Below are 16,902 nucleotides of genomic sequence, written 5' to 3' on the forward strand. Positions count from 1 at the left end.
TATTGCTCAGTTTATTAAAGTCACACACATTCACTTAGCAAACAGTTGCTGTTTCAGATAGACACAAAGGAGGCATGGGGTGCCCAAAACTCAGCTAGGACGTAACCAGAACATAAAAACCATGCAGGAGCAGCATCCTCAGGAAGGGACAGGCACTCCGGGGAGAGAGGCAGGAGACCTGGGGATGCTTTAGAGAGCAGTGGGTATTTGGAGATTCAGTTCAGAGGTTGCAGAACACAGGAAGGGTGGGGGCAATAGGGAGACAGAAATGAGAAGGAGCAGGATGAAGCTGGGGAAAAGGAGGCAACCTGATCTCACTGAGTACAGGTTTCGCGGGGGTAATGGGATTTAAGTCTGAAAAGATATGTTGGGAGGACTTCATGATGTTAGGCAAAAATCCAGAACTCCACTATACCTCGCTTGGAAAAAAGGAGAGCTGTCTTAAAAGGGTTTTCTCATGGAAACCTGAGGGGAGGACCAGGGGCATCTCTAGAGGGGCTGGAAGGAGAAACAGGCCTCCTCTACATCTTTCAGTGCTAATCTGGGCAGCCCCTTCATTCTCTCACAAAGTTCAGGCCTTACTAAGAAAGAACCTGGAAGTCATTGAGGAAGTGTGCACCAGGGGGTGATGTGATCCAAGTTGACTATAGGATCCCCTCGCCCGGACTGCCTCAGTTTCCCAGCCAGTGCCTTCCAAAGCTGCAGTGGCCAGTCCCCCAAGCACAGCTTCCCCCCAACAAGCACACTCCTCGGGCTCTGCTCCACCATCCCAGTTCTAGGCCAGCATGGCCACACCTCCCTAGCTACGACAAAACCCCGCTTGCCAAGGTAGCCCTAGCTTACCTCCTCCTCCTGATTTAGACGGCACGGTGGCCCCAGCTTTACCCAGATGGGGTCGCTGCCCTCAGTCACAGTGCAGTGTTCAAGGGCCCCGAGAAGAATGCATTTGACTTAGCGAAGTGGGGATGGGGTTGGGGGTTGTCACAGTTGAAAACTAACAGTCAAGACTCGAACCCACAACTGGTATCCTGCAAAGTTCCAGCCCCTTAGCCTCAAGGCGTCAGGCGCCACAAACGGCCACCAGGAGACAGCAGTACCTCCGCCTTGATAGATGGCAGGATCCCGGAGCCAACGCAGACCAGACGGCAGAACGCCGCTTTAGCCCCGGGTGCGGGCATCTACCCAGCTCAGAGCCTGCGGGCAGGCTGGGCGAGGGCGCGGGAGGAGGGAGTGGTTGGGCGGGGCCACCGAGTGCGGGCGGGGCCTCTCGCGGCTGGGCGGGGCTGTGGCGGGCCCTGTCAGAGCAGAACTGAGCAGGCGGTGGAGCTGGGTCTGGTCCGGGCAAGGAGTGGGGGCTTCGAAGGGAAAAGGCGGGCTCCTGGGGGCAGAGCCATACCTGTGGACGGGACATGGGAAAGGAGGGCCCGAGGGGCGGAGCTAATATAGAAAGGGCCAGGAGGTGCTGAGGCGAGGAGAGGCCGAACTCCAAGGGACGACGCTCGAGGAAGCAGAGGTTTGAGGTGAGGGCGAGGGCCTTGCGCGAGCTCAGTAGTGCAGGGGTAGGTGAGCAGGGCCTGGGTCTGTGCCGAGGGGCAAGCAGCAGGAGGGGCGGGGTCGTGGACGGGACAGTCGAGGTTAGGGTGGGCGTTTTGGGCCTGTGGGCCCCGCAGAGGAGCAGAAAGCCGGCGGCAAGACCCCTGCGGGGCTGGCGCGGGAGGGGCGTTACCGGAGCGCGGGGCGGGGCGTGGGCGGGGCGTGGGCGGGGCCCGCTCTGGGCCGAGGGCGCGGGGGAAGCAGAGCTGGAGTTGGGAGCGGGGCCGGGGCGGGGCCTGTAACAGGCTGAGCGGGCACGGGGCGGGGTCTGTAACAGGCTGAGCGGGCGCGGGGCGGGGCCGGGACCAGGGTGAGCGATCGCGGGGCGGGGCTTGGGCCCAGCGGAGGGTCCGGGCAGGCTGGGGTTCGGGGCGGGGCTGGGGCGGGGCCTGAGCCAGGATGAGAGGCGCGAGGCGGGCTGGGCCGTGGTTCGGGGCGGGGCCGGGGCGGGGCCTGGGTCCAGCGAGGGGCGTGGGGCGGGACGTGGGCTGCGGCGCGCGAGCCGAGCGGCCGGCCGAGGCCCGAGCCCACCCGAGTGCGCCCGAGCCCGCGGCCCCCGCCCGGGGCGATGGAGCCGGAGCCCGGCGGGGTGGCCGCTGCGCTCCTGCGGCAGAAGAGGGCGGCGCTGCGGCGCAGGGGGTGCAGCTTCGAGAGCCCAAGGTACTGCGGCCGGGGAGGGGTGCGGCCGGGCGGGGTGCTGGCCACGTGGGGGGATGGCGATGTAAAGGGACAGCGGGGCGAGGCCGTGGCGTGGGAAGGGTTGGCGGAGGTTCTGAGGAGACCGGGCGCGGAGCCCGGGCTGAGCGGCCGTGGGCTGTGGGAGGGGCCGGGCCGTCGCGCGGGAGGTGCAGGGACGGGTGTCGGGCGTCCAGAAGCGTCGGTCCAGTGGCAGGCCCCGCACGCCCGCGGCTTCGGCGGGGCATGAGCTGAGGAGGACGTGCCCTGCCCACCTCTGGTAAACCCTCAAGGGGCAAGGTCGGGAGCTCACCCCTCGGTCCACTGGAGGCTTCCTTCCGGCGCCCGCGTGCCCTGGCAGCCGCACACCTGCTGCCTCCGCGGCCCGGCTCGGCCTGGCGCCCGCGGCCCGCGCGCCCCTCTCCCTCGCGACGCTGGCCTCTGCCTGGGCCGCCAGCGCCCCTCGGCTGCTCTTCCCCCGGGGCCTCTCACGGGACGACCGCCGCCCGGGCGCGTGCCCTCCCTCAGCTTCCCTGGCATTCCCTGAACTTGGAACGGATTCTCCTGCTTCGAGGTCGCTCAAGTCGGCCCTACCATTTTCTCAGGTCTTGGAGATGACTCCAACGTCCTCTCAGCCACACTTCCCGTCTCTGTCCTGACACCTCTGAAATCCACACCCCAGCCGGCCGCGAAAGGGGTCTCCCTAAAGCCATGACTGTGCCCTTCGCGGCCAACACCCCTTGAGGAGCTCCCCATCACCCGCAGCAGTGGTAGGGACCAGAGTGGGGGACAGAGAGAGAGAAGGATGTGGACTCCGACCGGCACTGAGACCAATAAGAGGATTCCATTGCTAGGATAAAAAGCAAACTAACCAGGATCCTTAAGGTGAGGTGCGGGGCCCTTGACTTGGCCTTTTCCCTCCATCCTCAGTTCTTGGCATTCCCTGCCTCACCCTTGGCGCTCCAGCAGTACTGGTGAGCCTGGCATATAAGCATCGCGAGGGCAGGGAACAGAGCTGGCCTGGTCACTGCTGGGTGCCCAGAGCTGTCTCAGGCCTGGCCCATGGGACATCAGCTGTGTGTTGTATGAGTCAGTGTCTGACCCGCTAGTGCTTCCTCCCATGTGCTGCACTGTTTCTCTTCTGGGCCATTATTCATATACTCTTCTGTCTACTTGGAATTTTCTTTCCTTTCCTCTCTGTATACGCCCACCCCTCCTCCTTCGGAAGTCTTCCTTGAACCCCAGATTGAGCTCTTTGCTGTGTTAATAATCTGCGCACCTGTCTTCAAGGCCACATAACACTGCGTGTAGTTACCCAGGTAGTATGTCTCCCCCACTAGACTTGGAGAACCAGACAGATACGGTCTTTGTGCTCATGGTGCTTACATGCCTGTTGCTGGAGCATGAAGGATGTGAGAAACTGAACCAAGGGATGAGGCTGAAGAGACAAGCCGGAAGCTGGATCCCTCAGGCCTGAAGTGGAATGCATGGAGCAGCGCTGTCCCATGGAATTTTCCGCAGTGATGGAAACATATAATCCATGCTATCTGTTATGCTAGCCTCTAGCCACCTGTGGCCATGCGGCACTTGTAATGTGGCTACTTGAACTAAGGAACTGAATTTTACATTTTATTTAGCTTTAATTAATTTAACCGCCTAGGACTAAAGTCTACCATATTGGGCAGTGCCAGTTTAGAAAATGTTTTCCTTTGAATTCCCACTTTTATTACCCTCTCTTTTGTCTTCATAACCTTACACCTGAAAGACTAATGATTTCCTGGCCTCCAGAGTTTTCTTATTCTCTATTTGATACTCCATGACATTATCTTATCAGCTGTAGGATAATAATGATTATCATTTTTTCTGACTATAAAACTAATTTGTGGGCTAGGCGCAGTGGCTCATGCCTGTAATCCCAGGACTTTGGGAGGCCAAGGCGGATGGATCATTTGAGGTCAGGAGTTTGAGACCAGCTTGGCACAACATGGTGAGACCCCATCTCTACTAAAAATACAAAAATTAGCCGGATGTGGTGGTGGGTGCCTGTAATCCCAACTACTGAGGAGGCTGACGTAGGAGAGTTGTTTGAACCCAGGAGGCAGAGGTTGTAGTGAGCTGAGATTGCGCCACTGCACTCCAGCCTGGGCCACAAGAGTGAGACTCCGTCTCAAAACAAAACTAAACAAGACAAAACTAATTTGTGGCTGGGCATAGCAGCTCACACCTATACTCAGTGCATTGGGAGGCTGAGGCACGAGGACCACTTGAGGCCTCAGGAGTTCAAGACTAGCCTGGGCTACGTAGCAAGGCCCCATCTCTACAAAAATTAAAAGAAATTAGCCAGGCATAGGGGCACATGCCTGTAGTCTCAGCTACTCCAGAGGCTGAGTCAGGAGGATCACTTGAGCCCAGGAGTTTGAGGTTACAGTGAGCTGTGATTGCATCACTGCACCCCAGCCTGGGCAACAGAGCAAGACCCTATCTCAATAAAATAAAATAAAACTAATTTGTGTTTGTGAGAAGAAATCTGAAAAATCAAGAAAAATATAAAAGGATAATTAAATTTTTATTTACCCATAATACCACTAGGTATTAACTAGCCTTTTTTCTTAACTATGTATGTGTATATTTATATTAATGTTTTAACTTGCTTTTCCACTTAATATAGTGTAAGGATTTCCACACATCCTTAAACATTTCTGAAATCTATTTTAAATTGCTACCTGGTATTCTGTCATATGGATATATTACCATTTATTTGTTGGACACATGTAGTTTACTTATAGTTTTTCACTCTTACTAAAGAGGCTTTAAATCCATGTGCATTTGTTTGCTATGAAGAGGTCAACTTTTATAAAGAGGTCATCATAAATTTATAGAAGTGATGGGAGTTATTGGATCAAAGAAAATGAACATTTTAAAGCCTTTTGAAGCATAATGCTAAATTGCTCACCAGAGAGTTGTACCAATTTATAGTCCCCCAAGGGCATATGAGTGTGCCTGTTTTTCCCCACTCGCAATACTAGGCATTATCATTTATAAATATTTGCCAAAGTGGTACCTTGTTTTAATTTGAATTTCTTTGTTTCATAGTGAGGTGAAACTTTTCCTTATATTTATCCATAATTTGTACTTATTTTTATGAAATATAGATGCATACACTTTGTCTATTTTCCTTTGGAATGCTTATGCTTTCCTTATTGAATTGAAGCACTTTTTATTTATTTATTAAGGAAATTAATTGTTTGGGTCAAATATATAGCAAATACTTTTTCCAGTTTATTATTTGCCTTTTTATTTTCTTTATGTTTCTGATAAAGCTTTTTAAAATTGTGGTTGTTGTTTTAAAATTTAGTCAGATCTTCCTCCTGTTTATGCTTTTTTTTTTTTTTTTTTTTTTTTGAGTCACAGTCTTGCTCTGTCACCCAGGCTGGAGGACAGTGGCTCAATCTCGGCTCACTGCAACCTCCGCCTCCTGGGTTCAAGCAATTCTTCTGCCTCAGCCTTGAGTAGCTGGGATTACAGGCGCATGCCACCACACTCGGCTAACTTTTGTATTTTTTAGTAGAGACGGGGTTTCACCATGATGGCCAGGCTGGTCTCAAACTCCTGACCTCAAGTGATCCACCCGCCTCGGCCTCCCAAAGTGCTGGGATTACAGGTGTGAGTCACTGTGCCTGGCCCTGTTCATGCTTAAGTAAAAGTGAATTCCTTAACTTAAAACAGATAAATGTTCATCTATTTATACCTTCTCCCCTTATTTTTGTTGCCTCAAAAATCTACCTCCTTAATTCATTAATCCAAGTTACCTCACAACCCTGACTGTGGGTCAGAATCACCTGTGGACCATCTTAGCCATACAGGTGCATATGGGTGCCCCTGCTCCCGGCCTGTTGATTCAGAAAGTCCAGAGTGGCACTGGGCCTGTGGATGTTCAGAAAGCTCTGCAGGTGCTTCAGAGGCAACAGCACCTGCCTCAATTGTGGGCCTGTTACCAGATTAGCCTCCCTTATCCAGAGTCCTTAATTCTTTCTCATTTCCTGTTATATCAATTTTATTTATTTATTCATTTATTTTTGAGACAAAGTCTCACTCTATTGCCCAGGCTGGAGTGCAGTGGCACAATCATAGCTCATTGCATCCTTGAACTCTTGGACTCAAGCGATTCTCCAACCCCAGCCTCCCGAGTAGCTGAGACTACAGGTGAGCGCCACCATGCCCAGCTAATTTTTAAAATTTTGTGTAGAGACTTGATCTCACTTTGTTTCCCAGGCTGATCTCAAAATCCTGGCCTCAAGCTATGCTCCTGCCTTGGCTTCCCAAAGTGCTGGGTTACAGGCTTGAGCCACCATACCCAGCAGTTTAAATGCCTCATGTTTAGGGCCTTTCAGAATCTGGTTTAGCCATATTTACCTAAGCATCTTGTTGGCATCAGGAGAAGAAAGGCCTTATTTTCACTTTGGCAACTCTGTTGGCTAAATATCTGATGTCAGCTCTGATAACTAACTAGCCCGCAGACACAGCAAACAGATTAATGTAAAGGCAATGGGAATAGCCCAGGCATTAGGCCTTCAGGCAGGGGCAGTGAGAGAGTAGCTGGGAAACCTGGATGCAGTAGAGTAAGACACTTATGCTGTTAAACCACTTGCCCTGGATGTATTTGCCATCATTTTGTAGGAAGGCACATCAGATAGTGTTAAAGAACAAGGGCTTTGGAGTGAGACAGACTTGGTTCAAGTTTCTGTCTTTTCACTCACCACTTGTGAACTTGGACAAGTTGCGTAACCCCTCTGAGCCTTGGTTAACTCCTTTATAAAATGACCTGCCTCAAAGTATTGCTGTCAGCTTAAAATGAACTAATTTATGCAAAGTGCTAAAAAACAGTACCTGGCACAAAGCTTTAGTAAATGGTAACTAACATTCAGCCGGGCGTGGTGGCTCATGCCTATAATCCCAGCACTTTGGGAGGCCGAGGCAGGCAGATCACCTGAGGTCGGGGGTTCGAGCCTGACCAACATGGAGAAACCCCGTCTCTACTAAAAATACAAAATTAGCCGGCATGGTGGCGCATGCCTGTAATCCCAGCTACTCAGGAGGCTGAGGCAAGAGAATCGCATGAACCCAGGAGGCAGAGGTTGCAGTGAGCCAAGATCGCGCCATTGCACTCCAGCCTGGGCAACAAGAGTGAAACTCCATCTCACAAAAAAAAAAAAAAAAAAAAGACATTTACATAAAAATTCTTCTCAACCTTTTCCTCCCCTTGCCTGATTGAAACTTCAGCTTTGCCTATTCGGTTTTTCCTCCTTCCCTGCCCTCAGAATAAGGTTCTGCTTTGCTTTGTTGCATTTTTGAGCTGCAGATTTAGGAAGAGAGGAGGTGAGGAAAAGGACAATAGGTACCTAGGGAAATGGTTAAAATTGGCTGAACAAAACTTTTAGGGATGTTTAGAGGTGAAACATACAGGAAAACCTACTTTGTGTGAGGGAGGCTAATACAGGCAAATGATATATATATACACACACATATATATGTATATATACACACACATATAATATATACATATATACACACATATATAATATATACATATATACACACATATATAATATATACATATATACACACATATATAATATATACATATATACACACATATATAATATATACATATGTGTGTGTGTATGTGTGTGTGTATATATATGTATACACATATATATATATATATATTTATTTTTTTATTTTTATTTTTTTTTGAGACAGAGTCTTGCTTTGTCGCCCAGGCTGGAGTGCAGTGGTGCGATCTCAGCTCACTGCAAGCTCTGCCTTCCGGGCTCACGCCGTTCTCCTGCCTCAGCCTCCCTAGTAGCTGGGACTACAGGCGCCCACCACCACGTCCAGCTAATTTTTTTTTTTTGGTATTTTTAGTAGAGACGGGGTTTCACTGTATTAGCCAGGATGGTCTAGATCTCCTGACCTCGTGATCTGCCTGCCTCGGTCTCCCAAAGTGCTGGGATTACAGGCGTGAGCCACCATGCCCGGCCAGGCAAACGATATTTTAAGACATATATCTGTTGTCTTTTGTCCCTTTGTGGTGATCAAGCAATTGATGAACCAGAGTTATTTTAAATTATTTTCGATTGCTAAGCTGTGTCATTTTGGCTGCAATATTTCATAGAGGCCAAACCACATATGAGCTACCACATTAACAGGGTTCTATATTAGTAGGATTGAATTTGTGAGGTAAATCCTGAAGATCAAATAATCTCAACTTTGAATGGAACTTTAGACATCACCTAGGTCAACTGCTCAGACAGTGCTTCTCAAAGTGTGGTCCCTGGACCAGCAGCATCAGCATTCCCTAAGATCTTGTTAGAAATACAAATTCTCAAGCCTCACCCCAAATCTACTTAGTCGGAATCTGTGGAATGGGGCTCATGAAACTGAGTCAGATTGCTAATACAGTTCTCAAACAGAGCATAGACAGGAGGAGGGCTTCTTAAAACACAGTTGCCTGGGCCCCACCCCCAGAGATTCTGATTCACAAGGTCATCAGTGGGTTCTCTGAATCTGTTTTTAACACGCTCATAAGTAATGCCATACTGCTGGCCCAGGGACATACAGTACTTCGAAAACCTACCCTCTGAGTAATACCAGAATCTTTCCTGCAACAACCTTTGTAGTTGATCATCTGGCTTCTGTTTCTTACATCTAAGGTCCAGGAGCCCACCACTTCATAAAGCAAGCCTTTTTAGTATTGAGCAGCTGCATTATCTTTCCCTGAGAGTGAAGTCAAAGCTTGCCTCATTATTCTTGCCACCCATCACTCATGATGCTCTCATGGCCACTTGTAGTACCAATGTTCGTAGGCTGATTCCAGGTGTAGCCTTGTCAGGTGGCTCTTACCCACTTGTAATCACCATTGAACCCTTCTCCTTCAGCTACTGAAGCAGGAGTAGTAACTCATCAACATCCTTTCTTTTCATCTTTTTAAAAGACAGAGTCTCACTCTGTTGCCCAGGCTGGAGTACAGTGGTATGATCATAGCTCACTGCAGCCTTGAACTCCTGGGCTCAATGATCCTCCTGCCTTGGCCTCCTGAGTAGCTAGGACTACAAGTATGCACAACTACTCCTGGCTAATTTTTAAATTTTTTTGTAGAAATGAGGTCTTCCTGTGTTGCCCAGGCTGGCCTCGAACTCCTAGGCTCAAGTGATCCTTCCACCTTGGCCTATCAAAGCACTAGGATTATAGGCATGAGGCACCATGCCCAGCCTGCATTAGCATCTTTCCTGATTGGCTGATATCAGTGCCTTACCAGTAGTTAAATTTTTTCTTAATATTGTCAAAAGCTATGAATGACAAGCAAAGGAGAGTTATTGGGTCCTGCAATTGCAAAATGCTGGGGTAGACCAAGCGTTAGGAAAAGATGGCTCCAGGTGCTTAAATAATGATATTAGTAGTCTTCATCTTCTGAGTTGACTTTATTCTCAAGGCCTTTCCTCATCGAGGCAAAGAAAGTTAACTACTCCAGACTTACTTTCAATGTAGGATCCCAGCAGAAATATAGTGCTGCTTTCTCAATAATTCTAGCATATGACTTGGCATGGTGGCTTGTGCCTGTAATCCCAAAATTTTTGAGTCCAGGAGGTCGAGGTTTCAGTGACTCATGATTATACCGCTGCACTCCAGCCTGGGTGACAGAGCAAGACCTTGTCTCAAAAGAAAATAAAAAATAAAATAAAAATTGGTTGGGCATGGTGTTGCATGCCTGTAGTCCCAGCTACTCAGGGGGCTGAGATGAGAGGATCACTAGAGTAGGAGCTTGAGGCTACAGTGAGCCAGGATCATGCCACTGCACTCCAGCCTGGGTGACAGAGTGAAACCCTGTCTCTTAAAATAACAATAACAATAATAATTCTAGCATATGTCCCTGAGTTGACATTCATTGGCTCTCTTGGGTTCCATGGTTATCCTTGAACCAATTGCTTTGGCTAGAAGGGGGTGAAACATGCTGATTGGTTGGGCCTGGTCACATGCTGAAATCTTCCATTCACAAAGACCAAGAGGTAACGATTTCTCAAAGGAAAACCACAGTGCTGTTACCAGAAGAAGGGAATTGATAGTGGGTTGGCAGAAAAAAAAAGTCATTATATCTGGAATGCTTTTCCAAAATATGGATACCCAGATGCCACCCAGGGTCACAGAATTGGGGTTTCTGTATTTTTTTTAGTTTTTGTTGTAAAAGACTGCCTTAGTTAAGTGGTTAAATTATGCTTGCTAAGTTTAGCCACTGTGGGTGCAGAGCCCTACCATAGACAGAAGATTTTGAATTACAAATGGAAAACATATTTTCTACTTTCCCAAATATTGCTCTGTACATGGTGGTTTCCTTATTAGTAATGCATAGAACCCACGCCTTGTGAGAACAAATTCGATGCCAAGACAAATGCTTTCTTGTTCCTGAATGTTGCTTTCCAGGCCAAGATAAGTTCAGAAAAGAGCAGTTATCCATTATGCATCGGGGTGCCTCCTTTTCTTCTTCCTTATGTTTCTTGGGACTCTTAGAGTTTGTTTTTCTTGTAGTTTTGCAGACTTTCTTTTTTTCAGGTAGTTTTGTGAACAAATATTTTAACCTGAGCTTTTTTCACAGTCTTCATTCCTCTGTGTTAGGTTATTACTCTTTTTTTTGTATCAGGCCCTTAAGTATTTAATCACAAATAAATCTGCTGCTGTCAGTTTTCTTTTGGAAAAACAACAGTCTTCTTGGGAAAGACTATTAAAAGCTGTCTTGTATTGGGCTGACATAATGGGCTCTTAGGGCCAGCAGAAGAAAATTAATTTTCATATTATGTCTGTTCTCCTAAGAGCAGAGAAAAAACAACTTTTATTATTCACTAAGATTTTAAATTAATGCAAACCAGCTTCCTTTCTTGGAGGAAGACAATAGTCAAATTAGTTTTGCTTTAGAAGGTTAATATGAGAGATTATGCTTGGTTGTCTGATTTCTAGAGTTAAAGATCTTAAGAGAGATGAAGTCTGACAAACAGTGCTGTAGGAAAATTATAAAAGATTTGTCCTTTACAGTGAGACTCACGGCTGGTTTTCCTGGGAGGAGAAGTTCTACAGCGGCATGCAGAGATATACAGAGGCAGAGAGTGTAGAGATGTGGGAAAATAGAAACCCCACATCTGGTTGTCTCTAGAGCTAGGATCTTAGAGGACAGTAAGCAAGTATGAGTTAGCAATGAGGTGTGACTGCCCAAAGAGATTTACGAAGAAGGCTATTCACTGTAGGATTGCTTGTTGCCCTAGTCCATTTGGGCTGCTAAAACAAAATCCTTTAGACCGAGTAATTTATAAACAATAGAAATTTATTGTTCACACTTCTGGAGGCTGTAAAGTCCAAGATCCAGGTACCAGCAGATTTGGTGTCTGATGAGGGCCTGTTACAGCGCCTTTTGTGTCCTCATGTGGTAGAAGAGGTGAATAAGCTCTCTTGGGATTCTGTTACACGGACATAAAAGGACATATTCATGAGAGCTGACCCCTCGTGTCCTCCCAAAGGCCCCACCTCTTAATACTATCACGTTGGGGATTAAGTTTCAACATATGAATTTTGGAGAGACACAGACATTAGACCATAGCACTTATAAAAGTTTTATTTTTAAGTCCATCAGAAGTATGTCAATATAATATAAATAATCTGTTAGAATTTATATTTCTGCTTGGAAAGATACCTAGCATATACATATGTGTTAAGTGAAGAGAAATAAGCAGCTTCTGGCAATAGCCAGGGTACAGAATTGCATATGTAATTTAAAAATTCTAGTGGCCAAATTATTGAGAAAGTTTCCTTTTTTCCCATACTGTCTTCAAAATCTAGTATGCATTTTACACTTATAGCACATCTCACTTCAGGCTCGCCACATTTTAAGTGCTGAGTAGCCACCTGTGGTTGGTGGCTGCCTTAGGACAGAGCAGATATGGATCCTCAGGTAGGAAACGTTTGAAAGAATGCACCAAGGTTTTTGTTTTGTTTAGCTTTGTTATTTAATGTGACTGTGAATCACAGTGAAATAGGGAAACATAAAAATTTTGTGGAAAAAAGGGATATCAGGAGATGTTAGGAAAGAGAATCACTACAGAAACTTTATTAGTCAGGAAAGGTAACCTGTGATTTGTTAGACTTTGATTAATTGTTCATATAAATCTCAAGTGAAATGTAGACTTGAGACTTGAATGTGAAATCATTGTGTCATGGATACGTAATATGATTGACATTTTTTTATTTGGGGGAAGTAAGATTCATATAGTTTTTTTTGTTTTTTTTGTTTTTTTTAAGAAAAACAAAGAGGGAGTGATTTTCTGTGTCATATGTTGATAGGTCAAACAAAATGAAGAACTAAGAGTTGACCACTGGGTTTAGCATCATTGGTCCATTGGTGGCCTTTGACAAAACTGTTTCTTTGGAACAGTGAGGGTGAAAATCTCACTGGACTGGCTTCAAGAGATAATGAGAGGAGATGATTGGAAACAATGAATATAGTCAACTCTTTGCACAGGTGGAGGGAATGTGAGTTGAAAATTTGTTTTTGTTTGTATGTTTTTGTTTGGGTTTTTTAGCTCTTGTTTTATAAAGATGTTTATATCTGATGGAAGTGATCCAAAAAGGGAAAAAATCAATATGGGAGAGTAGTGTTTTACGTGAAAAAGAAAATTCATGGAGGATATGACAGCTGCCTTACCACAGTTGACAGGGTTTCATTTACCGAGAAATTAGGCTCGCTCGGCATATGGCCGTTGGCTAGACCTGAAATCACAGTGGGTATGAGGTATACTAAAACTGGTTGGACTCAGCACCTGAAAGTACATTCCTACAGTTAGTTCTGCTCCAAGCTAGGATGGCTTACTATAAGGAGCAGTAAAAAATGTTATCGGAAATGTCAAAGCATCTCTAAGTTAGACTAGTATTTCTCAACTATTTTATGTTTTCTGCACACTTTTGAATATAATTTTTGGTAACAAACTTGAAAAGACTCAAAACAATGCTAAGCAGGTCAGCACCAGTGATAGCACAATCACACTCCAGTGTAACGGTGACCTCAGAAGTATTCTCAATTAGTGTGCTGTTAGAAACAGGGTCTTTAGACCTGTTGTCTCTAGACCAGACAGTCAGGTGCACAGTGGCGTGATCATAGCTCACTGTAACTTTGAACTTCTGGGCTCAAGTGATCTTCTCACCTGATCCTCCCACCTCAGCCTCCTGAGTAACTAGGACTAAACTTTTTGTAGACAAGGTCTCACTATGTTGCCCTTGCTGGTCTTGAACTCCTGGCCTCAGTTCCCCCTGCTTCGGCCTCCCAAAGTGCTGGGATTACAGGTGTGAGCCTCCACACAACCCTGGTGTGCTATTCTTTTGGTTGCTCCTCAACATTTCTTTGCTGCTTGAGCAGAAATACCTAGTGCTTTGAGCAGGCTCTCTTTTGTTCTAAAAGACAACATTCCTATGTATTCCAGTAAAAATATGCAGTCTCTTTTTGTTGCCCTGGAGGTTATCCATTACTTCTGCCAGAAGCAGAAATTTGTGCCCTACTCTACGCTGTGCACAGGGTCATTTAAACTGTTAAGCTCACAATCCAATCTGACAGACACTAAAAAAGGCATATCAGTTAGTAATCTGTTGCAGACAACAGAATCCACTCTACCCAATATAAGCAGTAAGGGATGTTGTACTGATCCAGGGAATTAAGTGTATACAATTTTGTTGGAAGGGCTGGAGAGCCGACTGCTGTCTGAGCTCCCAGGACCACTGCTCTGCTGTCTTCAGGAAAGGAAAGCTGCCACATCATCTCAAGAAGCTGATCAATCAAGAAGCAAGGAGCTCCTGGCACCTTGACTAACTACAGACCCATGCTGCCGACTCTGCCTGGATCCCCAGAGCCACCACTGCTACTTCAGAAAGCTGGAGAATCGAGAAGCTGCTGACTCTAGAACCACGATACCCTTGTCACTGTCTGTAAAACCAGAACGATGCTTGTATCCTCTCTTTTGCACCACTGACTCAGTTCCAAGTCAGAGTCTCTCATGAGTGCATCTGACTTGTGGAATCTAAATCACATCCAGAACTCTAACTGCAAAGGAGTTGAGAACATTTAAGTTTTAGCTTTCCAACTTTTGCACAGTGGAAGGGGACTGAAGTGGGTATTGAGCAAGTCATTCCACAGTATCTGCCACAGACAATATTTTTCTCCAATCATAACAAAAATAAATGAGACATATCGATGGAAAGTTGGTCACACAGTAGCCAAAGGTTCCCTGTACATGGGTGTGCTGTTGCATAGCTGGCATGCCCATGTGGGAACCACCTTATTGGGTGAAGAGGTAAAAATGGGCAGTCCAGCTTCAGTTGGGTGCTTGAGGTAGACTTTCCAACCATAAGTGTCAGCGATTGCATAGTTTCAGCACAAATGAAAGTAAGGACATAAATATCTGTCTTGCATTTTATGACCAGAGAAAAAAGTGTCTCTAGAAGCACTGCCAGCCACTAAGTATTCCCCAGTGTCAGTTCCATAGATCAAGCCCAGGTTGATGTTTTGCAGATGGATTGTCTTTGCTCCTGTGCACTTGTCACAGTCCTCACAAAGCAGCTGCCTATCAGAGACTGGTAAAGCCGTGGAACAGGTTTCCCATCCGCCTGACTGAAGCCAGCAGTGACCTCATTCAAGAAAGGCCAGATCAACCTGACATGTTCTCCCTATGCCAGACGAATATCTTTCTAATGCTTTTGGCATTCACATAGTCATGTATTCATTCAGCAGCTATTTGTGGAGACTGCTATGTGCTAAGTGCTTGGGATACACCATGAACAAAACAGATGAGGTTCCTGCCCCCTCATGGAGCTGACATTCTAGTGGAGGGAGATAGACCATGTCGCAATAAACAAATGCGTAACTAGGATGACTTCCAACAGTGATGAGGGCTATGGAGTAGGAGGTGATAGCATATAAGGAGTGTGCATGGGAGGGGGCCAGTTTAGATTTGGTGACAGGGAATCTGGTGTCCACTCCTGATTCGTCCACTGACAGCCGGCTGCTCACTGTAGCCTCCCACTACGCCAGCTCTGTGGGGGTTGCTGCTCACTTGGTGGCTGCATCACTCCAACCTCAAAAGCTGATATTGGTTTGAAGACCTGCAAAAATGATGATTTATGCCTGGGTCCAGGTAGTTTTCAGTGAACAATCAGAACAAGGAGTGTGCAAGATTAAGGGTGCAAGTGAGTGGGTGTAGCTCCCTGAAGCTTCCCATGTTCCCTGTGGGATATGGCTGAAGGTCAGTGATCAGGGTGGTGAAGTGGCTGCCAAGTTGAAGGAGCCAAAACTGAGATCTTGTCCTTTTTGCTGTTCTGCTGCATTCAGGGGTCTCCCTACTAACATTGGAGATGCCTTCTGGGCACAGTTGTGTTCTTCCGTGGTCTTTTTTTTTTTTTTTTTTTTGGAGACGGAGTTTTGCTCTTGTTGCCCAGGCTGGAGTGCAATGGCACGATCTTGGCTCACCACAAACTCCGTCTCCCGGGTTCAAGCGATTCTCCTGCCTCAGCCTCCCAAGTAGCTGGGATTACAGGCATGTGCCACCACCCCGGCTAATTTTGTATTTTTAGTAGAGACAGGGTTTTTCCATGTTGGTCAGGCTGGTCTTGAACTCTCGACCTCAGGTGGTCCACCCACCTTGGCCTTGCAAAGTGCTGGGATTACAGGCGTGAGCCACTGCACCTGGCCTTTTTTTTTTGAGGACAGAGTCTCACCCTGTCACCCAAGCTAGAGTGCAATGGTGTGATCTCAGCTCACTGCAACCTCTGCCTCCCAGGAAGCGATTCTCCTGCCTTAGCCTCCTGAGTAGCTGGGATTACAGGAGCATGCCACCATGCCTGGCTAATTTTTTTGTATCTTTAGTAGAGACGGGATTTCACCATGTTGGCCAGGCTGGTCTCGAACTCCTGACCTCGTGATCCGCCCACCTCGGCCTCCCAAAGTATGGTCTCTTTGAGACTTCATAATTAGGCCTCATCAGGCCTGGCTGTGGCTACTACAGCTAGAGGGGCCCAGTCCAGCTCCCATACAAGTTCTCTGGACTGCTGTTACTTTCTTGTGGCCTTGAGGAGAGGCCTAACTGTGAAGTAGGCTATGTTTCTCTCTACCCCCATCCCTTTGGACTCACAATAGTGAGACTCAAGGCACACCTAGGGCTTGCGAGTCACAACACAGGAGGCGAAAACTGTAAACTGTATGCTTCTCAGTGCTGTCCTCTGTCAAATAGGAAACCACATACATACAAAAACACTTTCCATAGGAGAGCTGCTCAGGGATACCCCCATGTCCTCTCCTACAGGTCCACTGCCCCGAGAAAGCACCTCCACACTGAATCATCCTTTCTCCTACCTTATTCTGGGATATTTATCCTAGAGCCTTGTGAAATCTGCCTATTGCAGTATTTGACGTTTTGAGAGAATCTTTGTTCTCTTGGTGTCTTATTTTTCATGTGCTCCCTGTGGAAACCTCCTGATCTGTACTCCTCATCTGCCCGGTGCTGCCGTTTCTCATAGGTCCTGTGCTCGGTAGTCTTGCATGTTCATCTTTGA

At 47.0% G+C, this 16,902-nt stretch overlaps 1 protein-coding gene across 3 annotated transcripts in view; it reads left to right on the forward strand.

The window, feature by feature from the left end:
- Positions 1-1,422: 1,422 nt before the first annotated feature.
- Positions 1,423-16,902, forward strand: part of GARNL3 (GTPase activating Rap/RanGAP domain like 3) — a 178,578-nt gene continuing 163,098 nt past the window's right edge. For 2 of the 3 annotated variants that reach the window (XM_032165165.2, XM_058446166.1), the window contains exon 1: positions 2,117-2,253. In XM_032165165.2, the coding sequence (XP_032021056.1) occupies positions 2,162-2,253 (92 nt within the window). In that variant the 5' untranslated portion in view covers positions 2,117-2,161. Of the gene's footprint in view, positions 1,521-2,116; positions 2,254-16,902 lie in introns of those variants that run through there. The other variant, XM_032165166.2, reaches the window with a different exon arrangement.

This window comes from Hylobates moloch, unplaced genomic scaffold (genome assembly GCF_009828535.3).
Source record: "Hylobates moloch isolate HMO894 unplaced genomic scaffold, HMol_V3 SCAFFOLD_10, whole genome shotgun sequence".
Taxonomy (NCBI): domain Eukaryota; kingdom Metazoa; phylum Chordata; class Mammalia; order Primates; family Hylobatidae; genus Hylobates; species Hylobates moloch.